The sequence below is a fragment of the Apostichopus japonicus genome, chromosome 12, assembly GCF_037975245.1.
Source record: "Apostichopus japonicus isolate 1M-3 chromosome 12, ASM3797524v1, whole genome shotgun sequence".
Taxonomy (NCBI): Eukaryota; Metazoa; Echinodermata; class Holothuroidea; order Aspidochirotida; family Stichopodidae; genus Apostichopus; species Apostichopus japonicus.
Window position 1 is genome coordinate 24,798,817 of NC_092572.1, and position 25,417 is coordinate 24,824,233.

The window sequence follows — 25,417 nt, forward strand, 5'->3', positions numbered from 1 at the left end:
CAAAATAAATCAAAGTTAAACCGGCTATAGTTTAGCGGGCAGTTACTTCCATCAACAAAATAATGTTTTTCGATTTTATGATTAATACTTTACATTTTGACCCAAAATTATGTGAACCAATTCCGAAGGTCACTCTTACTGGCTTTGAAGTATTAGCATTCATCATGTACATTTCTGTTGGGATGATGCCATGTACATATTAAGTGTACACGAACGTGTAAAGCGGTGTTGTTGTAGATAATGTGTTCCTTTTATTGCACACGATGTCAAGTATTTTCTTAACTGTGGGGAAAGTGAAAGTCATTGGCTACTTCTTGAACTTGTATGAACGCTCCATTGTTAGATTACGGGGTAAATTATCACTGTTATGCTATTAATAAAGAATTGTTCGCCTCAAGTGAGATAAACTGATGCATAAAATCACCAAACTATGAAGTAATGGGCATAGTATCATTGTAACGAAAGTGTAACCAAGCAAAGCATTAATAAAGGTTGCTTAATTATTAACTCCGTAAAATCAAGTAACTGTCATTCTTAATATTGCTTACAAAATGCAATCACTTTCGTTTTAAGCTAAGAAAGAAATATTACGACTTCATTATAGCAGATTGAAGTATGACAATCGTTGTAGTGAAAGGATGGCGAAATCCATCGATAATCAATATTGAACAAATAACATACTGCTATCTGTGTCTTTGCGAATACTGGAAGTTTAAGTTCTGGAATGTTTGAAATGTATATTTTATATTTGCGAAAACCACTTTTGACGAAGAGTTAAAAGTTGTATTAAGGATTACAATTTTTTGGGTATAAAGATTTCACAATGGACGTGAGGATAAGCACATTTAATGTAATTGCAATGTTCAATGCCTTCTTCTTCTTCAGCTGTTTGCATTTAGTGTATACCACCGAATTGAATCAGACAGTTCTCGTGAATTCATCAGTGCTTTTGAACTGTGATGGTCTGTTATCTGAATCAAGAAAGTGGAAATTTAACATGTCCTACGTTTTATTTTACAACAACGCGCCTATGAGTACTCGCTTTAAAGATACGGCCACACTCACAAAAAATTATTCCTTGTCGATAAAGCCAGTAGAGATTTCTCACGAAGGATTTTACGAATGCATTTATGGCACACATGTGACCAAACATTACCTACGCGTTGAAGGTTTGTACATTATAAGATATTTTACATTGATGTCAAGTGAATGCTTGGTGCCAAGTGAATGCTCATTCTATTGGCCATGGCCATGGCCATAAATACCTATAAGTCTTAGACATAATCTAAATATGCCTACGAATGCAACATTTGATGTCTACTTGTGTTCTAGGAGGGAACCCTAAACCTCCCTACATAGGTAACGGCTTTGATAACCCCAAGGCAGCTGCCCCTATGTTATAAATTCATTCATCTGCCCCTGGCCCTCCCATAAAGATTCAAGTAAACGAATATAAACTTAAGTTTAGAAACTATTATAACATGTTAGCACAATCTTGCGTTAAGATCTACTTTTACCTATCTACCTTTACATAAAGGTAGATATATATATATATATATATATATATATATATATATATGTATGTATATATATATATATATATATATTTATACATATATATATATATATGTATATATATATATATATATATATATATATATATATATATATATATATATATATATATATATATATGGGGGCGGGAGTGGCGAGAGAGATATATACATAAATTATATATTAATTATGCGTTAGAATGCACCGTTTGAAGTGTGAAATGAAAAAATAATATATATATAATAATTTGCTTCCGGTCCGTCTACAAACGTACATTCACCTGCCTTAATCTGTCGGGTTATATTGAATTTACTCCTATCTCTTTAAAGCCTGTGTACTGCACTGTTTATTGGTTATGCACCAATGCTCTTGTTGAGTGTATAAAGGCGCGAAATAAGTATACATGTAACTAAGCTTGTGGGAGGTCGTAGGAATAATATAATTTAATAACTTGTTGGAAGATAGTTCCCCGCAACAAACTATTACATATAGTACATGAGTTTATGCTTTAAGAAACCTGTTTACATACACACGGAAACAAAAACGCTTTGAAAAACGTGACGTTCTGAGTACGCCTATATTGTAAGAATATTGCACGCTGCCTTAGTATGACAGACCAGTACATGTTTTTTGTTGTTAAATGTCTCTTTCATCATAAAATCAAATGCATAACCAAACATGATGGTTTTTTTTGTTATTTATATGTAAAGCAAGTTTGACTAAATGAGAGAGCAACATAGATGCAGGTTAGAATTAAACCGCCAGTATAGAGCTCAAGATGATAGCTTTACGTCGAAAACTCGTTAACAAAAATGTGTAGGCACAACGATTACATTTCAGTATGCCACCTCGTTGATAATGTTTTAAACGTTGCTCATTTTTATTACTGAATTTAAGGTTCATATTGATTAGTTTATGATATAAGTACTTTTAGTAAGGTACGTACTAATGATATTCATATTCAAATTTGAAAGATTAATTGTCACTTTACGTCTGCTACTTTGTTACTCTCAGTTCCTCCGAATGTTAATGTAACTACTGACATAGAAGAGAGCAATGCCAACATGGGAACTGTCGTAGCCGCTGACCTTATTGTCGCCCAATCTGAGAACGTCACTGCTACTTGTTTTGCAATTGGTGCTCGACCTTTCACCGTGCTCCGCTGGTTAATAAATGGGGAATTTGTAGAAGACACTGATGTTAGTTTCGAAATCACCACAAATCATTTGAACAAAGCAACTTTCGATTCTATGGCTCATCTGTCCATTCGACCAACAACATTTGCTGGGAACATTACCTGCGCTATTCACGGTGGAACAATTTGGCTTATTAACAACATTACTCTCTCATATTATGTGTACGGTGAGTAAGCGTTAATATTTTTTCATGGACAATGTATATTAGTATTATGAACTTGAAGTGACTAGAACTTTGTTTTTATGAATCAAAATGTCGCAACTTTTTTTTTTGCAGAAACAAAGACATAAGATTTGTTTTAACAGTACCGTAAGAGAGTTTTCATATTTTCTCGTTAATGAAAGAAGAAATCAGTCAAAGTTGCAATGATGACCATATTATCTTGGCAAAGTGTTAACATGATTCAACTTTAGCACCTTCTCATCTCCACACAGCACCACCAATCTACTCGCTCTTGGTAAATGGTAATGTGGTATACATAAACTCCACGGAAGCGTTGATAATTTCGTCAGGTTCCACCGTAACTGCAACGTGTCTCGCACAAGACTCGCGTCCTTCTAGTAACATTTCCTTGTTAGTGGACGAGGATGTTGTTCATAGCAACAGCGATCTGTGGGAGAGATATTCGAATACTTCGTGGAATACTTCCACAGAGTTTTATTACACTATAAAAACCGTGAGATATTTTGCACGACCACCTGGCGGCTCCATCTCCTGCATTGGTAGCTGGCCACTGTCTGTGAATGACACTGTGCTGCGAAAGCTCTATACCGTTTTCCAAGCAAACGAAACCGGTAAGTTGCCAAAGTAACACAAGTTGGTCATCTCAATTTACCACTATTAAGTTGTATATATTGTTTACAAATGTCTCAAACAATATCTAACATATCGGATGATACGATATTCGATATAGAACACTAATTATTCAATAATTTATTCGACTTGTGTCTTTTGACTAGAGAAACAACGAAATGTACTTGAAGCTCACAACAATTTCAACTGTGCTATTCACTACGTCGTGTCTATTCTCGTTCACGGATTATGTACATTGTGCAATAAGAACAATCTTAAATGCTGCTTGTCGGTCTAAGCATTTGTAGAATAACTACCATTTTATTGAGTCATATTTTACGATATTTTGAACGTTATTTACAACACTATTTTATTCAATCAACGGCAACATTTGATTCTCCCTGTGTAAGTACAACGTTTCCCGTTATCATGATGACACCAAACGGGACACCAATTTCTATGCCTTTCTCTAGTTACAGAACGCTCATCAGACGAGCATACGAATAGACAAACATCACAAGCAAAACTGGTCACGATTGTCCTACCAGTAGCGATTATCGGAGCCGTTTTCGTCTCTGTATTTATCATTCTAATGGTAAAACATCGTGGCATTGGTAATAAATTCATTTCAATATTACATTATTATATTATTCATTTAATATTACTAATGAAGGCAATACATCATTAGCTAATAATTCTGTTGAACATGCTCGAGACACTGCACGATATATTTGCTAATTCATCAGCTGTGGTTATCTGAACAGCGGATCATCTCATGCTTTGGTAATTTATAATTAACTGAAAACGAAGACAATGTACCAAACTATTTTGTGTCTGTAAAAGTAAGTTGGCCTGACGTTTCGATCCTATTTTGAAATTAGAAACTATAAAGAGAAGATACTTGGGTAACGTGGAAAATTTTAATTTCTTTTCAGGACTTTTAGTTGTTGATAACTCAAGGTAAGTGGCAATTTGACTTAAAATACCATCTGATAACATGTGAAAACATGATTTTCGTACTCGAGCATCATGTAATTAAATCCATTTATAACAAGCTTACGAATACTACCTGAACGTGCGCAGATGCTTTAAACGTCTAAAAAATATAGCTGTTTGGATATAGAAACAGCGTAAACCAATACAATAGGTAAGAATAGAAGTCAATATTATAACAGCCTATAAAACTGCCAAAAAAAAGAGAATAAAACGCAACAGCAGAAGAGTACAGGAGAGCTAACCTTCCATTATAAAAAGTAAAATGCCGTTAACGTGAACAATGATTATCGAGTTCATGAAACTTTCTAGCATAAGAGATCAATTTATGAAGCTTATCCTTTCATAGGAGTTGAACTCTTTAACTTTTGTTCATACCATGTGGGCATAATAATGAAAGTAGGAAAATCAAAATTTTTCTCTTTTAGTCAATATATTTTCTCAATTGTATGTAAAGAACATCTTATTCAATTATGATAAATTTGATTTTAGATAAAGCATGCGTTTTGGAATTGAAATTTCATTCTAGCTCATATCTAACCATTTATGGTTGCTTGGTTTTGGATGCTGCGTGTATATTTTATTTTCATTTAAAATAAATAGAAATATCTTCATTTTTATGATTATTAGTTCTTCTTATTATGCCTCTTTTCAGATCGAAAAAGCAATCCGAAGGTTGTTATTCCGCTGTTAGCGGTGCTCGTGATTCTTCTCAGAAAAGTTAGTATTAATATCGTTAGTTACCTTTCATACTGGTTGTGCTAAAGGATAAAGTAAAAAGATTTGAAATGTTATTAAGCAGCTATATTATAAATTATTTTAACGAGTATTGCTTTACTTCCATTGACCTCCAAACATCATCAAATGTCATGAATTTCTCTTTTACCTAACTTCTAAATGCAGTGGAACTGCTGCAACATGATATTGAGTAAGTTGACTTTCTTGTTTGCTGAGTCGAACGTTATTATCAATTTTCTTACTTACAAAGAACCATTTTTAGATGGCATTTACTGATCAACTAGACATTCCAGTTCCTTGCAATGCACTTCATGCACTTTGTTATTCATTTGCCATTTGTTTGAATATTACCTATGTTTTATGTGTTTTGTTATTAAATAATTTCTAAAAAAGATTCCACCGCTAATTTTAATTTAATTTCCAAAAAGTATCAGATACAGAACTGATTTAAATAGTTTTATTAATATCATATGCTAATTATCATAAAGAAACGATCCATTTCTTGTCTTTTTCCATGCCCCGGCCCATCTATTTGAAGTAGATTCGAAGTCGAAATTTGGGTTCAAAATGACAGCAATAAAAAATATTTTCTCTTTATAGAAAACCTCAACCGGAATCGTCTAGTATAACAGAAATATCTGACGAACAGCCGAAGGAGTTTTCGCAAAGTGAGTGCAATTTACCTACCATTAATTTCTAAATATGTATAAGAAATATGAAACAAGGGATATTGCTTAAAATAACCCCACCAACTAACATCAAGATTCCTCCTATATGTTTCAACGTAAGCGGAACGTAACTATTCTTGAAGAATAAATAGAAAAAAATATTTTATGTAAAATTCATATGTGATTCTCCTGAAATGGAAATATTTATTCAACTAAACCTACATACCAAGAACAGCTGCGCCAAATCCACTACCCCTTCCGAGGTTGTACCAATCTGAGTTTACAAGTTAACTAAGATTTCATACACCTTGTCTCCCACTCCTCCCTATCAACTTTCTACTCTAGCTTTAGGTAAGGAACATACTTCAACTGTGATATCTATAGGTATTGTAGTATTCTAACAAACATCCTGATAAACTGTGCAGTAAAGAAAAGTAGCAAATAATTGAGGTATTGCGAGGGAGTGATTGGGGCAGAAGGATTGCTAAAGTCGGATTAGGAAAAACCGTAATAAAGTGATGAAAGACATGAAATAAGGGGAAGAAAAGAAAGAGCTGGAAAAGAAAAAATGTTGGGAAAGAAAAAAAGAAGGGACGTCGTAACTCCCTTGTCCCTCAAGTCTGGTCTCAAATTCACTTGCCCTTCCAAATTTCATCCACACTATTTATTTTTTATAACAATGTTATATTAAATGCTTATTTTACGTCCTTGCATACATAACCTTTACATTCCAACATTGTCTTTTGTATTTTTTTTCTCTTTGTAGGAGGAAGTCAAACTCGAATGAGTAAACGAAAGTAAGAATAGGCTTTCATAAGAAAAACTTCAACAATTAAAGAACATCAATGGCATTAACGCATACCAAAGAATAGTTGTCATTGTGGTTCATATTTCCTATTCTGTATGTATTGTTTTTTTTATCAGAATTATCATACAGCAAACTCCAGGAATACATGCAGATGTCCTGACGTTTATATACGTTCCAAAATCAAGCTGAAGTAATCATTGCCGTGCTTGATTTATATTAACATTTACTGACGGTAAATGAGCTAAGAACGTGAATAGATATTTAAAGGTTTTCATATTCTTAACTTGCAGTGTTGAGCTTCCGGAGATACCAGTTGAAAAAAAGGATCCTCAGCATCTTAAATATACAGCAGAGACCAATGAACCAGGTAAATATTTTTTCGCCGTAGATCCTGTGCCGGTGACGTTTCCTTTGTTACACATATATCTTGGAGGGCATAGAAACTTCTTTTACAATATGTTAACCCCATTAATAACAGCCAACTTGCCTCTAAATATAGTACTAACACGCTAAGTAAATTGGCAATGTTAAGCTAATTCAAATAGATCAACAATCATTACTATATTCCAAATATCAAGAGAGAGGTGAACTTTGAATATCATTTAATTTGTATATTTGACATCTTGTTAACGTTACTTGTTCAGAGGACTATGAATTGTATATCCTTTGCAAATTATGCAATGTGATATTATTAAACGTGATTGTAAGTGATAAAGAGTGTATTTTTTCTCTTGAAACACAGTCTATTATTCTTCGATTCGACAAGGAGTCCCTGAGACGAAAATATACCTCGAAGAAGACATGTGCAAGATAGTTACACTGAAAAGTGGTTTGTTATACAACAGATGGATGGGCACCATACCATCTTCTATGAAAGCAAAGTGCGTTATCATTACTACAGCTTCAGGTAACGATCATTAATATTATACATACATTTGAAACTGTAATGAGCTGGAAAATCCAGAACAGTGTAAAATCTTCCAGCTTTTGCCGGGGGTTCGAACCCAGGCATCCGGCTTTTAATGCGGACACCATAACCAGTAGTCTATGGACACTGTAAATTATAGACCTACGTGTAGTCTGATTCAAAGTAAGACAAACAAAAGTGAGATAAGACTCATAGTTGACAAAGTAGGTATACTGATAGTTTGTAATATGAATTACAATTTTCGGTACCTTGGGACCTTCTTCAGCAATGGCTCTAGTTGATGTGAGAAGTATAGCAAGTGAAATGAACAAAGATGTTTAAGGAGTGGCAACAATGCAGATTATCTGAAAGCATCAAGCAATAAGAAGATAAAGGAGATAAACAATACAATGAGAAGAGTTCTAAGAGGGGGTTGGTATAACGCCAGTACGGAGGTGGATTACAAGTTTCAGCTAGAGATTTATCTTTTTCAGTGATGCAAATTCCTTGTTAACGGTGTTCAAGAATGTTCTGACTATAGCGGGTGTGATATGTGGTATATGTGACAAACATAGTTAATATGTGGCGAACAGTAGAAAGCGAATATCAGATCTTCGTGTCACAGACCAAAGTCCGTACAATTCTACCACAGTGATTCTACTAATATGTGAATGCGTATTAAAGTCTATTATGGCGTATTACGCAAGTGATATAATTGTACAGATTGTACACCCGTGGTGCTTTTGAATCTGGCAATGTACACAGAATCACCACTTTTAAGTATATATAATTATATATATATATATTCTCCCACACTCACTCTTATACCCTTCATTTAGATGCGGCACTTTTTGCAAAGCAGATACGGTGGGAGTCATACATAAAACATGTCCTCGAGTTACCAGTTTCCGACTGCATACCAAACGTTGAAGGTATTTGTATTGCCTCGGGTAAGCAAAGTGTTTTTTGTTAACATTTAAAGGAGAATAAATCAACATTGTCCATTGTCAGTTGTTGTTTCAAACTTGTTATAAGACTTCCCCAGTTTCTGTTTTCTGCGTACAAAAAAATATATATATCAACAAGCACACGAATGTTAAAACTTCGAAACTAACATTGATAACAAAGAAGCACGAATTGTTTTTAAGTTGATGAACGTCTACTACAACACTAAAAACCATGAAAACCGTGACAAAATGAAAGAAGAGCCAGAGCAGAGATTATGTTTTGTCATGTTCTTGTTTTCCATATATATTTAGAAATACAGTCATATATCACTGACTTGACACATTGAAACATTGTAAAAGAGTTTCTTTCTTGGTTCTTTCTCTTAGAAATAAAGCAAAACTTTCGCCAAAAACAGTGAGGTCACTTTCATGATCCATTTAACCTTAAAGGAAATGTGATTCGATTTGCCATGACTTTACGATGAACAATTGCTCATTTTTGGTTCTACCGTCCAGAGCAACTGTACCTCTTACATGAACACTACATTTGCGGAACTCTGGAGGCTGCCGTCAAAAGACAGGTAGACGATCGCACCTCCACCTACGAGGGAAGGATTCCACTCTTGGAGGTTAAGGGTTATATTTCGAATATATTAGCAGGAATTCAGTTAATCCATTCCTACGGGGTAAGTTGCAAATAGTATCCGTTTATAAATTACCCAAACACTTTATATTCGTTGCTTCACTAATTACAGCATTGATCTATTAATTACTTTACCGGCTGCTTGAATTTGTTCATCTTGTAGTTTTTGCATCCTGGGTTATCAACAAAGAAGATCCTTTTGACTAAGACCGGCGTTTGCAAACTTTATGACTTTTGCCTTGCCGAAGATGCAACAGGAATAATCTTGTCTAAAAAGTCAAAGGTATGAATTAGTACACACAATAAGCAACTTTATCACTAAATGGCTTCACTTTTCAAATTCGTTAGCTTCACAGTCATATTATTCAAATGTTAACCAGAATCATCAGCTGATCGCTTTTACAGGAAAGCAGACATGAATCAAAAACTTATAAATTGTCACTCCTTGCTAAAATACTAAGAACCCGTTACTTGACAACACACACTCCACATTTTCAAAACTTGTTTGAAATAATTCTGACGTTTTTTATAAAACAGAAAACTTATGTAGCGGATCATTTCCCTCCGGAAACAACGCTTCGAAATGAGTACACACAAGAAAGTGATGTATGGGCATTGGCAGTGGTAATATTGGAAATCGTAACTGGTGGTAAGCAACATTTTTACTATATTTTCATATATAAGGAAGGTAACAGTGTATCGTGAAGGTACAACTTTAATAACTTGTGTTTTTTTTTTATTTGGCAGTCATTTCCATTTGTTAACTTAGCTTTGGATTTTGTTTGTTCCCCAACTGCTGTAACTATTTAAATCAGCCAATAGGAGGTCCAATATATGAACGCCACTGTAATTAATATTATATGTAACCACACATAAAACAATGACAATTTCTACAAGTTGGAATTATAGTAACGGGAGTAACGTCGAGGTCTTTCTAACGATGTAAATTGTCAAAGAAAAGAAGGAAAAATGATATGAATATTCAGTTACACGAGCTATTAACTTAATAGCATAATGATTTCTGCTTATTGTTTAAAGAGACAGAACTTGTTTGTAATATCATGGAAGATGACCATGACGATGCTGTTTTGCAGTCCTTTCTACAAAAGGTGTGGCCAGTAGAATATGATTCTCTGAGGTACGTCAATGGCATGTCCAGAAACAAGTTTTGATAATTCTTTTCACGATTCTTCAATAGGAATCCATCGCAATTTTAAATGTTCGTTTATTTCAATTCATAGAGCCGATGTTATATGCGAGTGTTGGAAACAAAACCCATCTATGCGTCCAACTGTTTGTGATATACGGTATTCCTTAAGAGAGGTAACGGAAATTATATAAAATCCTTTGACCAAAAATGTAGTTACATGATATAGTGAATTAATATCATTACCGTTTTACACTTCAAGATTTGAGGGTTTCCTCTTTAAGTATTAATGACCGCATTAATCACATTTATTTTCTTGTGATGTTTGTTAAGCAAAGTTTTTCCAGCGTCCATCTTATTAACTCGTAAATTAATACATCAAACAACTGTAAGGATTTTGGAACATTAAAACGTAAAGGCTAAATACGTAAATATATATATATATATATATATATATATATATATATATATATATATATATATATATATAGATATATATATATATATATATATATATATATATATATATATATATATCTATCTATCTATATCTATATATCTATATCTATATCTATATATATCTATATATATATATATATGTATATATATATATATATATATATATATATATATATATATATATATATATATATATATAATTATATGTTTATGCAATGACATTAGTGCATGGAATTGAGTGTTGGTTGAAATAACCGATATGCGACTATGACTAAGGCTCATTTGTTTTGGCAGATATGGAAGGAAACGTTGTCAAGTGAAAGTCCTGGGAGTGAAATATCTATTGGTGATATATACGTTCCAATGGGAGGAAATGTGCAAAAAGTGGCAGAATGCAGCTTGCACGAAAACTACTGAACTGTTTTTATAATGCGTCCATGCAAGATTAAAGAGTAAGACATACATTATAACTGTTGAATTTGAATTTGAGGGACGGTTTCATAGGCATATGAAATCTTTTAATGTAAATATGATAATAGAACATGAATTTCATGACTGTGTATATATATATATATATATATGGTATATATATATATATATATATATATATATATATATATATATAACATATATATGATATTGAACGACAATTCTTTTCTTGAACGATCTGAAGTAGAAAAGCTCAAGAAAAATGATATAATGTAACACATTGACTCATAATAGTTAATCCGAGTAATATATTACTATATCTCTTTATGAAATGTTTGAAAGTAGTAAGAAGAATTAGAAATATCAAGAGGGTGCCTTTAATTATGTATTTGTTCCAAAATTTGAATAGTCATATCGATTTAACCCCGAAGAAATTAAAAGTTTTGTCAAATCTTCGTTAATAGAGCCCTTACGGCGTATTTCAGATTGCAGAAGTAATTGCACGTCATCAAAGGTATGTGTCATAATGCGTAGGTTCTCCTTCATCTTCGTCTGAGGTGCTCTCCTTCATGAACTATAATATAAATATAAGGAAAAGGATCCATCAAAATCGCCATTGTTATAAATTATAATTATAAATTACAAGAGAATGGCTGACAAGGAGGATATTCATCACAAACCTGGAAACGGTACGACATATTGATGCTTTCAAGATGTTGATAAACACGAAACTGACAAAAAGGCAATCCAGATTTTCCAGCACTTGATTTGGTCCGTATATGATATGCACAAGACTTCTCCTCCGAAGATTCAATGCTCTCAAAAGTTATATTCTAAAGACGAGAAAGAAACTAAGAAGATGTATACCACAGACCTGAGATTTTTGGCCGAAGTTGAGTGTGGAGGGGGAGAGGAGTGGGAGCAGGATGTGGGACTGAATAGCTATAATATAATTCATATTAAATAAAGTTATATAAATAAATAAGTAGTAAACCGTTTGTCTTACGTTAATTTGTCCTTACGCATCTCGAAAAACATGTTTTTGTTGTTGAATATTTCTACAGAACTTGATTTCCTGCTTCTTTTTTTTTTTAAATTTCAATATTAAGGTACAGACTTTGGTCAACCCTTTCCCCTAAAACCAACAATTTTTCTCCCATCAGGTAACAGACTGGTAAATGAACAGAAAATAATTAGGTTGAAGAAAATTAAAATATTAAACAATTAAGTAAATATCCATTGTAATAAAGTGATGGCTGAAAAAGAGTTTCAGGCTATTTGATAAATAGACACAAATGCAGTAGATTATTTTTACATTTCAAATTCAAATTCATGGAAAATACAATACATTAAATCCTGACCTGCATACCTGATATCCCAGCGTAATTTCATTATGCCATTTACTTGGAGTTAATTTTTGGAAAAATATCGTCAACGGCTTCTTTTCGTCCTTTCTGAATAGAAATGGCTGCCGTTGATGTACAATTTTGTTCGTGTCATTTAAATATTTCTGAAAAATAGAAAAAAATAACAGTAATCACTTGCTTTTTCCGAGTGTAAAAATTGATGAACAGGTTTTAATAACATTCTAAGCAAAACTAAATGACCACAAACAGAATAAAGTTTGTGTTATGGGCTTTAAAATACACCGACGTTATCATTAAAATTTAGATGAACTCCTAACAAGTTACTGAAACTGTAGGCTAACAGCAAATAATACAAAGATATCCTTGAACCCTATTTTAATTTTATATAGGGAAATAAAATGTAGGCCTAACTATATTGAATCATACGTTACGATTTATCCTAAGGCGTTGCGAGTGTAACATATTTCGATGGTACACTAAACTACATATAAATAATTCGATAGCACCAACAGCATAAAACGGGATTCGATGAATATACAGACAGCCATTAGTAAAGGTGATAGTATATATACTAACATTTCCTTTTCCTGGTAGATCCAAATAATAACCAACTTCAACTGTTCCCTCACAGTCAGTTTCCACAAGCGGTTTGCCGGCAGTGAATATTTGTAGCTTTTTGCCTTCAACGACTTCGTTATCCACCTTGTATGTTACCCAACAGAATTTTTTCAAGAAAACGATGCATGTGTCATCTCTTAGTTCAAAGTGAGCGTCTTTTTCTACTTCCCAGTGAGGTACACCTTCTGCTAAAAGAGGGAAAATGCTCAAAAAGAACACACAGTAAGGGAGAACGAATAACTTTCACATCAAAACCTTATGCCATTAAGTTCATTAAGTTATCATTTCGTTGAATTCAATTAATTATGTGTAAAAGTAAGTTGGCCTGACGTTTCGATCCTAGCAGGATCTTCTTCAGAGGCTAAATGACAAGTACAATAACAGAAGGGATACAAGTACAAATACAAAGTACAAAGTAGATAAGGAGGATCACCCGAAGGGATACAGTAACAGAGCAGCTGGAAATCAAAATAAAATAAAACTGTTAGCAAACTGCTTATCAACTAGAGAGCCTGTGTAATAAAATGTGTAAAAGTAAGTTGGCCTGACGTTTCCATCCTAGCAGGATCTTCTTCAGAGGCAATAATTTATTGCAATAATTCAATAAATTATTGCAGCGTTCTGATAGTAACTTGGAAAATAGGTATACTATTTCCATATCTATAGCTCATTAATATATTTTCACGCCACAGACGTTCACTACTAGTTGGTTATTTGAATATAACATTAATGTCTGTGTCAGCTTGTCACTCTTTTTGACTCCTGTATGTGAAATTTCTTTATCTACCAAATTAAATGAAAGATTGATGATAACATCTTTTTAAAAGAAACTTTGGATCGACATATCCTTCATGGTGGTAAATTCGATCATTCCGAAAGCATGCTAACGTTGAAAATCTCGAAAACGACATTAGTGAATACTTACGTACGTGGTGACTTGTTAAAATCTTTACCGAGTGTTTCTGGTTTCCAGGCTTTAATTTTAGACAGTGTGGTAAAGTGAGTTTAACGGCGGTATTGAACTGCAAGTTGTTTGGAGATAATTCAACAATGACAGCTGAATTACTAGAAAACGTAACCTCGTGGTCTGATTCCAAGGTGCGATTTATTAGCACCAAGTGGATTTGACAGTCTTCTGAGAGGGCATCTTGTGGAACATCGAGAGAAATGTCGGTGCCGATGATTTCCAATGTGCCACCTTCCTTCGTAATTGTTTTTGAGGCTTCTAAATTGAACTTTTTCGATCTGGCGTTTTCTGTTATTAGAGAGAAATAAGTTGGCTACAATAAACAATAATCATATCATCGTGCAATCAATAATGTGCCCTTGAAACTAACGCTTATGCTTTAGGAAAAAGTCAATTAATTATGTATTACAGAAGGTATTAAAAGCACTACAATTGTTATTCAAAGTCGGAAGTAATCTGTTGTGGAACGGGCACGGATACGTTTACGTTTGCTACCGCATTATTTGATGTACATGTAAGCCCTATGCCGACTTAAAAGTGCAGAGCCAGTAATGAAGCGATATTAAATAAATTCTGAACAATCATTCATATAAAAACACATTTCGTATTCTATAGAATTTCTCATTTTCAAACTAACAGTGGACCTAACAGGTCACGTTTGACATATAATGGAAGTCAGTACATCTTAGACTACAGTAGCTGTGGCAATTAACTTATCACAAATAACTTACCCGTGCTTTTCGTCACTCAAAAATAGTTCTGTATTTGCCAAAACATTTAATTTATCTCTCAATTACATTTCGACTAGGAATCAAACATTCTATATACATCATAAGCTGTTGTGTCTCACGAAGGGTTTATGCAAACAAGTGTAACCTACAAAAACTGCAAATATAAACATTTGTCGGGAATGGTCACGAAACGTCCTATCAGATAATTTGAACGAAACGAAAAGCAATTTGTAGAAGCATAAAATAAAAGTAGTGGTCAAGTTCCGGAAAACTGTCTTTCGTTTTATAACTTTTAAAACGATATTTCAGGTTATTTTGTCAAAGATACCATATATTAAGAAAGTGTGCATTGTTGGCAATATATCCTAAAGTAACATCATCAAACATTAAAACTGTCTTCATTTGCATATACAGGGGTTAATCAATATTAAAAGAAATGTCTGGTAGACCTTAGGAGATACCTTAAAAAAACGATAACTAATTTTCAAACATATTTTAAAAATATGAGAACGCTAATGTTGCGATTAACTGAGAAACGATGGATATTTCAAATATACTTTGAACAATACAGAACGTGACGTCACCTTCGCAAATACAGATTGCGACATAACCCACGCTCCATACAGTTCCTACAGTAATCACAAAATACACCGCGTTTGAATACAGATTAATTTTTTCCTTTATTTTTGGTGAAATTTCTTATAAATTATATATGTTTTAAAACAAAACCGTTAAGCCGTCATACATATAGTGCATCTTGGATTTCCTGATTTTTGTGTTACACAAGATAAGTTTGATCAGCACACTCTTCGTTGTTTATACATCGCGCTGTCCAGCTACAACGCGAAGAATGTTCGCATGTAGGCTACCTCTAACGTTTACAATCGGACAGTTCTGCGCTAAGTCTAAGCTTCTCTGTACTACATTCTGCTCTGACATCGTTTACGCCAAGATTAATCTTTCGGTGTTCCAATACTTTTCAAGTTTCCTTTTACTGTAAAGTTGATCCGTGAATTTTATTTCAGCGATTTCGAAGAACAGTTTATGAACTGTAGTTTGAATGTGAGAGTGTATTATGTGCAACGCTTTGTACGTGTACCAACTGGGCATGGTAGGATGTATACGTTCGCAATATGTAATATATAATATGCAATCACCTGTGCGTGTACACGCGAGAATGTGTTTGCTGCGGAAATGGAAGTGCTAACTTCAAGTCATTCGTTTTGCCTATTTGCCTGCACTACGTCAATCACCAAATTGATGCATTCGAAAAAACGGTGCTTTTAGTGAGAAACTGGTGAATTTGAAAACCAGATTTCTACAAGAAGGACACGTCAAATGGGGAAAATTTTCACATGGTTATAAAGTGAAGAATAAGAATGTATCAAAATCTTCCACCAGACAATTCCTTTAAAGAAACAATGTTTCCAGGTTTCTTTTATTAAATACGCGGTCTTTTTTTTTAATTGGTATGGTAATTTTAGTAAAAAAATAGTAAAGCAAACAAGACAAATACCTAGAGTTTGATGTTTACGATGCGCTTCTTCGATAGCGTAAGCATGATCGGGTCCGGTCTCGCTACCTCTCTGTAAGTAAAATGTTAAGAGTAATATTAAGCTGTAGAAAGTAAAGAAGACATTGAACGTCTCTGAACTGAAGTTCCATCAACACAAAACAAAATAATGAAGAAGTACATTTCGACCTGCAAATATCAGCCAATTTCGTTAAAAAATTAAACTTGTTCTCCTTGTTTTTGTTTGTTTTATCTTTGGATAAATGACTTAACTTTTGTGGCAAACAACGAAAACTTTGCAATCTCAACTGAGTTGCAACTTGGTGATTTGTTTTTAACTTGAGTGTTTATCAGAATATTAAAAAAAAATTTTCAACGAGACAAAGAGAACGACTGTTGATCCAGCGATGCAGAAAAAAAAATCCACCGAGGATGTTAAGGAAGCATATTAACTCGCCGGAATTTTTTTAATGTTTTAATTAAAACAATCTTAAAATAATACTACAACTGAAAATCAACTGCCATATTTATATATGCAATTTGTTCGTAAAAAAGAACAAACAATGTTCATCATTTTGCTACCTTCAGTCCGCCATGTTATTCCCTGCAATACGGCGCAATATCATCCCAATTCTTTAGCTGTCGGTAGGATGATATTGTTATATCGAAGAAAATGACCAGGTTAGTCATTTGGTAAATTTTGTACTTACACGACCTATTTGCTCACCCATTCACTTTTTTTTATGAATAGCAAGATATGTTTGGTAACAAACTGAGGTTCAGTTTAGTTTACTTACCCCTGAATCTACAGACGTTAAAGTCTCAGACCTATTAAACTTCGATTCTGCAGGAAAAATAGCGAAATTAAAAATGATTTATTAGTGAAGTGTATAGCTATACAATATATATCCAACGCATCAAGCACATAACGCATACATTTCAACGAGCTATATGTCACCACAAAATATAAGTTTTATTGCCAAGTTGTAAGGTTTACACCTTTCACACACTAAAGATGTTTCAGAACTATCTAATATTGTTTTTAGTACACTGCAATAGAACAGAAAGGTCACATCATACCTGCTTTTTTGTCTAACTTATGTTTCTGAGCCGACTGAAGAGCGGTCTGTGAAAGTAGTGATATGTTAGAAACATTAACAATGAAATAATTTACAAATATGATTTCGCTTTATCTCATGTGACTGAATATACATTAAGTAACAACCAGTACTCATCTCCAAAAAATTCATTCATTCTTAAGTAACATGACTACATAACTCATGCGACCTGTTAACTCAGTGATTTTAATCATTTGTTTAGTTTATTTCAAAACAATTTACAACTAACGATCATCAGTCTTAACAACGTGCTTAGTGATTCAATATAACGGCTAGATCAATGTACGATTTACTGTATAGTTTGTCGATTTGTTTACAACAAAAACTAGCAGCCGTTTGCGATAACTTACTTTGTAAACACTCTCTTTTCTTGGTTCGCTTTGTGGTTGGTAGTTCTGGATCATTTGTGCAAACTCACTGCCCAGACTTTCAAGATTACCGCTGAGAGTTTTTAGATCAGACAACTGAGGTGACATAACGCTCTCTATTTCTGAGCTTATTTGCTTAAAATAGAAGCAATAATGGATTAAAAAGATATAAATTGAAGGAGCATACGATTGAACTATAAACACAGAACATTTATCAAATTTACCTAGTACACATAGTATTCCTAACTGATACTATATAAATAATCTTAGATATGTTCATTTATTGCTTATTGATAGGGACTGAATATACCACTAGTGTAAGGCTTTCCATATACATTCTCAAGTCAAAGTGTGGTGTCTTACCGACTGGATATATAGAAACATTACCAAGTAGCACACTTATCAAAAGCAATGCTATGCCTACAGTTTATTTTAAATGTATGTAACATATGATACTTGTTCCTATTCTATAATCAAATACAAAAGTTCTTGATAGTGCGAGGTGCCTCACTCGTACCCGACACAAAGTATCTGGTTTGACAAATTGAAATAATACCGGCATTAATGTTAAACACCGCTGACATAAATCATTTTTAAAATTAAAAATATTAATCACAGAGAAGGAAAATGAAATATTACCAAAGTTTGTTTTTGCATCACGATTTATACCGCTGAGCTTAGAAAATTGTCTTACTAGTATAACTTTATAACATTTATTTGTCTGCAAACGATAATCGTAAATGTGACCAAACACAGGTACATATACCAATGTATTTTGTGTTGTAAGTATATATTATATCCACATATTTGTGAACATGAAATGTAATAATTTGCTGTATTATTGTAACAAAATTATGCATGTACTCTTAAAATGGACATACTATAGTCAATGTTCAATCCAAGAGTAGCTCCGTACCTAATGCGAGCACAATTCGATTACAGATTTAACTTGTTTTTCATTGGTATCTACGAGTCGCATCTGAACTTAAAAACACCTGCTATTAATTCGTTTGTAATTCAAACATGACTTTTCTCATGCAGGGTCCCAGCACACTCACACGTTAACGTCAGTGTATTTGAATAAATACCTTCATAGCTGCAAATTACCAAAATTACTAAATTTATAATTTATCGATTAATACCGACAAACATTTCAAAGATGTGATGCGATTTATATGCAAACTTACGGCTTATGGGAAGATCAATGAACACAACACCTCCCATACGGAGTTAAATTCTTTTCATTTGAGATTAGATGATTATCTGTTTGCATCGCGATTACTTAATTCAATAAAAAAAAATTCTAATTTTCTTTCCTATAATCTGTATTTCTTTAGTATGTTCATGTGAGCTTCGTGCTCATATTAGGACTATGATGCTTGGAATATATCTCGATACTTGTCGGTTATATTACACCACGTCAGAACAAAGAAATATTGGATATTGAATATCTCCATTAAACTAAACAATAAGTTTTACTGTTTAAGCCGAGCTTGACCTCGGATAAAATGTCTAAAATTGTGTGTTATGTAAACAGACATGTTGCTGAATTGTCACGGTAAATAACATATTTTTACTATGGAGAAATTGTAAACAAGAAGATATCGTCAGGTAATGAAAATGTATTGAAACGGTTATAAATATTTGCTTACCTTCATTATAAAGTCACTTAGTTCCTTGAGATTGTTTTGGGCATCTGCTGTCCTTAACATTTGAGTTTCGCTTGCCTCTCGCAAATCCACAATAGACTTTTTCACCTGTGATTACGGTAATTATTATCACTCAGTGGTGTTTTACATTATTGGAAGTTGTTATTATATCAGGTATATCAACAGGCAAAACAATCTCCCGTGATTCCCTCTAACCATTGCACACTACAAACAAAACAAAGTGAGGATAAAGCTAATCCTTGACCATGTTATAAATGTTTTGAGTTTCTGCTATGTGATATCTATTACACAAAAATAAGTTGGTTACCTCTATTTTTAACTGTTTAATATATTTAATACATTTTTAACGAAAATACCGATTGAACAATACATTACGGTTAACATGTGATTCTGAAGTATAATTGATACATTTGCTTCAACAGATGCTTAAAAGTAATCAAAGAAATATCTCAAAGAACACGCTGGTTTATCCATCCACCTTTTTGCATATCGCTTACTTCATTAAGATCTGTTTGGAGGAGAACGAACATGTTATTCGCGTCCTCTGTCTTCAGTTGTTGACGTTGGAATGTCTCTTTCTCTTTTTGGAGGTTCTCTTGAAGTTTTATGTGTTTAGAGGTCAGCTGAAATGCAGATTACAGAGAACGTTTATATATTACGTGTTTACATTTCAGGTACATATTGCTTTCAAAGTTAATCTGACCATGGGACAAGTTATAAAATCACCATGAAAATATTTTCTCTGTTTCTTAGTTTTAAAGGATGACTTAACGCACAATGTTGTGTAAGTCCACGAAGAAAATCCAACTTATAACAGCTGGTAACGCTCCATAGCTGTTCTTGCTCTCCTAATACTTTACTTGAAGTTATAATGTATCTCTGGAATGCTCTTTACAGGTGAAATTGATGATAACGTCGGCCCCTCGCTTTAGCATTAAATGTTTACTGTTAGTACATTGTTTTGTAAATTGTCATAAGCCAACCAACTATGTTTGTTTAGTTCATGTAAACATCAGAGGATCTTATGAGTGATTATTCAACACTAATTCTTCTTGCTAAATTTGAAACACATTTCACACAAATCAGTTATGATGATGTTATTCTTATGTTGCCATTTTTAGTTTTATGTTGCATCTGAAGAACTGATCTAATGTTCTCTATATAGTCCAGTAACTTTAATTGATGAAAGACTGCTGTAACATGGATAATTTCTCACAAATTAAAAAGGGTTATACCAATGCAGCTGATAGCATTTCTTCCTTAAGTTCTACAAAATAAGGCAGTTAATGTTGTTCCTGAACTCATCCTTAGGCTATTGTTACATAACATAGATTGCATCACACATAGGCTAAATTCTGTCAACATAATGAATTTAAGTTATTTGTATCTTGAGTCCATTTTACTTAAATATAAATTAAAGCAGCATTAACATTTGAAAAAGGAATGTACTATGACACCCTTCAACTCTGTCTTGGATGTTATCTATTTGACGTCGACGATCTGTTTCCATTGCTGCATCTTTCTTTGATTGTAAATATTTTAGATTTTCAAAACGAATGGAGAATTCGATCGAAGAAAATTTGACTTTTCCTCAACATATTATAATTTTTCTTGTTATCGATGACTTATAGATAAATAAAAAGGACCTTACGTACGTTTTGCAACTTCGCTTCTGAGGCGGATGAAATCTGCTGTAAGTCTTTAATTTGATTCACTTGGCTTTCTATCAATCTCATGTCTTCGATCTTACTCTTTTCAAGTTCTTCAATAGTGGACTTTAACTAAAGTTAAACGAACGAGTAAGAAAGTTAATTTCATATATTGTCTAAATTGCAATATTTTTTTTATGAACGATTGATATATTTTATTGATAATTTAAAAATGTGCGAGCATAAGTAATCAGAACAAAAATTACTTAAGTGGTACGGTATCGTTCTTTCGTTTACGAAGCTTGTGCTTAGTTTCGAAAGAGTGTTTGTCATGTTCTCAGTGACATATTAACTATACACTTACAATAGAAAAACATAAAACGATGTTGCTTATAGTCTATACTGCAAGATAAATACACTTTAATAACCCATCGATGTTAACCTGTCGTCTCTGAAAAGTACTAAGCTGAAAATTCCCCTCTGCTTGTATTCTCCAAAGAACGTGACATTAGCTTTATTGCTACTTTTTTTCGCATTAAGTGTAATTGCCTTACTTACCTCGTCGGTCTCTTGCGTTCCATTGTCAGTTTCCTCTTTTTGTGATTTCAAGTTCGATATAATTTGTTCATCTGTGAAACGATTGGTAAACAATGACAAGTCAATTTCTGTAGTACTTTCCCCACGAGTACAATTAGACTATCAAATACCACCTCCTACCTAGTTAAGTTAACTTTTTAACATAGATGTTTGTGATAAATGTTAGAGGTATCGTGATTGACATACTAAGCAGTTACTAGGCAGGCAATACAAACCTGGCAAATCACCTAGGCTACTAGGCTACTGATGGGGCTGGCATATGGGAAAGGGGTGAGGGTGTGCTGATAAGTACCAAGAAAAGGGTAACTACACATCCTCTAAAGCGGACGTAAGCTTATTACTTATTGCAGACATCTGGATGAGTCAATTGAAAGAATATAGCGTGTTGGCGACCAGTCCAGTCCAGTAACGCACGTCATCTCATGCTGGCTACAGTTTGAGGGACATTGGACTTATCAAACGGTGCCCTCGACCGGAAGCGTGGCCAACTTTTACATGTATTGCAGGAATATCATTATGTGTGAACTTAGTAAAACTTACTAGTTAGTACTTCTGACTTTCATTACATATAAATACAAACTACACCTTAAGTAAAGGTCACAAATATTTTGGAAAGTCATAACAATTTCTTTCTACATGATTCACTTGTTATTTAAGAGTTCCTTATTAGGACGCCTGTCTCTGGTTAAAATTAACAATTTCTCAAACCATGGTTATGTTTGTGTGAATGTAGACACTGTTTTGGAGGTATATTGCTGCATGTGGCCCGATTGCTTATTGCTACGCTACTGTAAATCACCAGGAAAATACTTAGGTTACCTAAACGTTCATTTTAATTGCAATGATTGGGTCGCTGAACAGAAATAATTTACTCACACTTTAAAAATATATCTTCAATCATTACTGCCAGCTTTCGCCGAGCCCTTAGTCTGCTGTCTGTCGTGTTCGTAGTTTCTGCTCTGCCTAAAAGTGGTATCGTACCAACCATTGTCTTTCTCCTGATAGGAGGAGATGGTGGAATGTTATCTAATGTCTCATCTTCTTGATGGAATAACTCTCTTTGATTCTTTTCTGTGGTTGTTGACAGGAGTTGTTTCTTAAGCATTGCTAGGTCGATTATGGTTTCCTAAAGGAAGAAGATCTCTAGATATAATATTCACCGTATATTGGTGATGATGATATATGGTGGACTATCATAATGTTCATCGTTTAATGAACATATAATCGAATTTAAACGTTACTCTACAAACAAACGCAAACCTGTGTGAAAAATAATACAGTTGGGTTACAGCAGAGATGTCGCCATGATAGCACTATGCACATATGAACACATTGAGGAGGTTGGAAACTTCGCATGGAGCACAGTGATTGTGTCTATGGAAATCACATCTTAACATACTACATCTCAGTAATATCAGCAATATCGCCAAGTCCATAATACATTTCAGTAATATCAGCAATATCTCCAATTTCAAATTAAATGAGTTACAATAAAAGACTCGCTCTGAACATGTTCTTTCAACAGTTTTGGTATTTCTGATTAGGTCTGCAGTTGGGAGTATGGAACCTCCGTATCGTTCACCATATGATGGAGGTGATGTAATGCAATGTTAACGACAATAAGGATGTCAATGCCAATGCAAAAGCTGCTTATGACGATTTAAGGATTATTTTCCTAGTAGTATATGCATCATTCGTAAGAATTATACATTGTAAAGAGCGAAATACAGTTTGATATTGTTTCATCTTTTCTTGAAATATTCGAACATTTGAACAGGAGTTTAAACGTAGTTTCAATCATTCATGACACAGCCAAAGATTACAGAAGAACATGTCCAAGTTTGGCTAGATACTTACCACATCGTAGATCAGTATTTCGTCCTTGTATTGGTTTATGGAAAACATGATATTGCCATCAGTTATTCTCAGTTTATTTGAATAGGAAATTTCAGTACAATGAATATTGTCACTTGATGTATCTGAATAAATGCAAATGTTCACATTATCCCAAAGAATGAAGACCAATTTCTTCTCCTTGTGAACCGTAATGCTATTTGCCCTGCTGGACCGTGTCACTCCATTCTTGAATGAAGTCACTTTGGACGTATCCGATGAACTAAGACAGTACGAAAAAGCATGGCCACTCAAGGTCGAGCATAAGTATAATGTGTTCTCTACCACAGTCATATCCGAAGGGTAATCTCCTTGCTGAAGGTTGCTTAATGGAAAATCCCTTTGTAATCGCCCTTTGATGTCATAAACTTTTACTGTGCATGCATACATAATTGAGACAAAAATGTCTTTATCTTCTGTACAAATACAAGATGATCCGTTTTCTAAAGTTATGGAATTGTAGAGAATACCTCTGTTAACTTCATAAAATTGGAGGTTCTTTCCAAAACTAACTACAAATGCTTTTTTGTCTTCAAGAAAACATAAACATTGTGTGAAACGGTCTTTCATAGATTTGTTTATTGAGTGCTGTTGGATTTGTTGAATTGTTTTACCCTTAATAATACAGATGGAAATAAATGTTCTACTCGTAACGCCGTCAAATTGAGAGGAAGCCATTATGTCAGATGCTCCAGTGGTAATATCATTGATTTGCCATTTATGATCTTCTGTTTCGTTATGCAAACGTTGAAGTCTGCAGGAATAGAAAATATGAAAAGGAGGATCAATCTGTTATCGTACAGGGATGATTTTAACGGTGAATAGATAAGACATGCGCATCAAAACAAATAATTACTTTCAGCCTAACTTGGGGAAACGAAAAAGCGTTTCTTGCAATACCGAGACAGCTTCAATTACGCGGACATCTTCCATCTGTGCAAATATGCCCACCGTTAAACGTAAACCATATTCACTTATATGTGCACTTATATATGAGTAATTATAATACAATTATGTTATGTTTCCAAACGCTTTCTTAGATGAAATATTAAATAAATGCATTCCATTCAAACTAAATCTTATTTGATTTATGAACAGCAGCTTCCTGAATCTAGATTTGTTAATTCATATTAGAGTAGTGTACTTACAACGTCGGCGTAAGGTGATTCGCAGCCATAATTGTTGGTTCCTGAAGATGAGCTATATCACAAGTTGTCTTTTCGAGCACTGGAAAACAAAATTGACGAAGTGCGATATTAGCGTTAATATCGTTATTCCGGGTGAATATGCACGCGTTTAAATTCACTACTATTATTATTACCAATTAGTCAATAACGTCTGATTTTTGGTCATGAACGAAGATTTGATTTTGCAAGTATCAGCACTGATAAAATCATACATATTCCGTTCACAGTTCTTCACTCTAACCGCTTGTGATTCTCAGAACGTTACAGTTAGTGTGAAGAGTTGTATTTCGTTATCGGCATTGAACTTTGTATTTTAGAGTATTGTTCACCATATTGACCGTGTAAACATTTTGGTTCGTGAGGAAAACAGAACAAACAAGTGCAGCTATTTATCACCATGCATTAATACAACTCTGTGTAAATAAGTGCAAACGGGAATTCCTGTCTATATAGCTCC

At 33.7% G+C, this 25,417-nt stretch overlaps 2 protein-coding genes across 4 annotated transcripts; one reads left to right on the forward strand and one right to left on the reverse strand.

The window, feature by feature from the left end:
* The first annotated feature begins 586 nt into the window (after positions 1 to 586).
* LOC139977601 (uncharacterized) lies at positions 587 to 11,408 on the forward strand. 2 transcript variants are annotated; one of them, XM_071987010.1, is made up of 18 exons: positions 587 to 1,169; positions 2,569 to 2,916; positions 3,186 to 3,545; positions 4,017 to 4,157; positions 4,479 to 4,503; positions 5,192 to 5,256; positions 5,440 to 5,464; positions 5,875 to 5,942; positions 6,709 to 6,739; positions 7,041 to 7,117; positions 7,493 to 7,657; positions 8,497 to 8,607; positions 9,121 to 9,290; positions 9,411 to 9,530; positions 9,785 to 9,896; positions 10,286 to 10,385; positions 10,489 to 10,570; positions 11,148 to 11,408. In XM_071987010.1, exons 1-18 carry the CDS (start codon positions 824 to 826, stop codon positions 11,268 to 11,270), a joined length of 2,469 nt encoding a protein of 822 aa, XP_071843111.1. In that variant the 5' UTR covers positions 587 to 823; the 3' UTR covers positions 11,271 to 11,408. The 2 variants fall into 2 exon arrangements, with proteins under 2 accessions (XP_071843111.1, XP_071843112.1); XM_071987011.1 differs by having other exon boundaries at positions 4,023 to 4,157.
* Positions 11,409 to 11,500: 92 nt separating this feature from the next.
* LOC139977483 (uncharacterized) lies at positions 11,501 to 25,191 on the reverse strand. Of its 2 annotated transcripts, none has more exons than XM_071986834.1 (16): positions 24,922 to 25,191; positions 23,738 to 24,527; positions 22,757 to 23,006; positions 21,842 to 21,912; positions 21,290 to 21,415; positions 20,132 to 20,257; positions 19,617 to 19,721; positions 17,947 to 18,099; positions 17,559 to 17,604; positions 17,276 to 17,322; positions 16,482 to 16,551; positions 14,193 to 14,522; positions 13,226 to 13,452; positions 12,652 to 12,792; positions 11,963 to 12,115; positions 11,501 to 11,856 (listed from the first exon to the last, which is right to left on the reverse strand). In XM_071986834.1, the coding sequence occupies exons 1-16, from the start codon at positions 24,948 to 24,950 to the stop codon at positions 11,791 to 11,793; spliced, it is 2,730 nt and encodes a 909-aa protein (XP_071842935.1). In that variant the 5' UTR covers positions 24,951 to 25,191; the 3' UTR covers positions 11,501 to 11,790. The 2 variants fall into 2 exon arrangements, with proteins under 2 accessions (XP_071842935.1, XP_071842934.1); XM_071986833.1 differs by having other exon boundaries at positions 13,226 to 13,455.
* Between the last annotated feature and the right edge of the window lie 226 nt (positions 25,192 to 25,417).

Bases quoted from the DNA above. Each gene is read 5' to 3' on its own strand.
- LOC139977601 (XM_071987010.1), top strand. From the start codon at position 824: ATGGACGTGAGGATAAGCACATTTAATGTAATTGCAATGTTCAATGCC. The intron at 3,546-4,016 runs GTAAGTTGCCAA...GCCTTTCTCTAG, and splicing joins TTTCCAAGCAAACGAAACCG to TTACAGAACGCTCATCAGAC. The intron at 9,897-10,285 runs GTAAGCAACATT...TATTGTTTAAAG, and splicing joins ATTGGAAATCGTAACTGGTG to AGACAGAACTTGTTTGTAAT.
- LOC139977483 (XM_071986833.1), bottom strand. From the start codon at position 24,950: ATGGCTGCGAATCACCTTACGCCGACGTT. The intron at 21,913-22,756 runs GTGAGTAAATTA...ATCGTTTCACAG, and splicing joins TGAAGATATATTTTTAAAGT to ATGAACAAATTATATCGAAC. The intron at 12,116-12,651 runs GTATGCAGGTCA...TCTCGTCTTTAG, and splicing joins AAATTACGCTGGGATATCAG to AATATAACTTTTGAGAGCAT.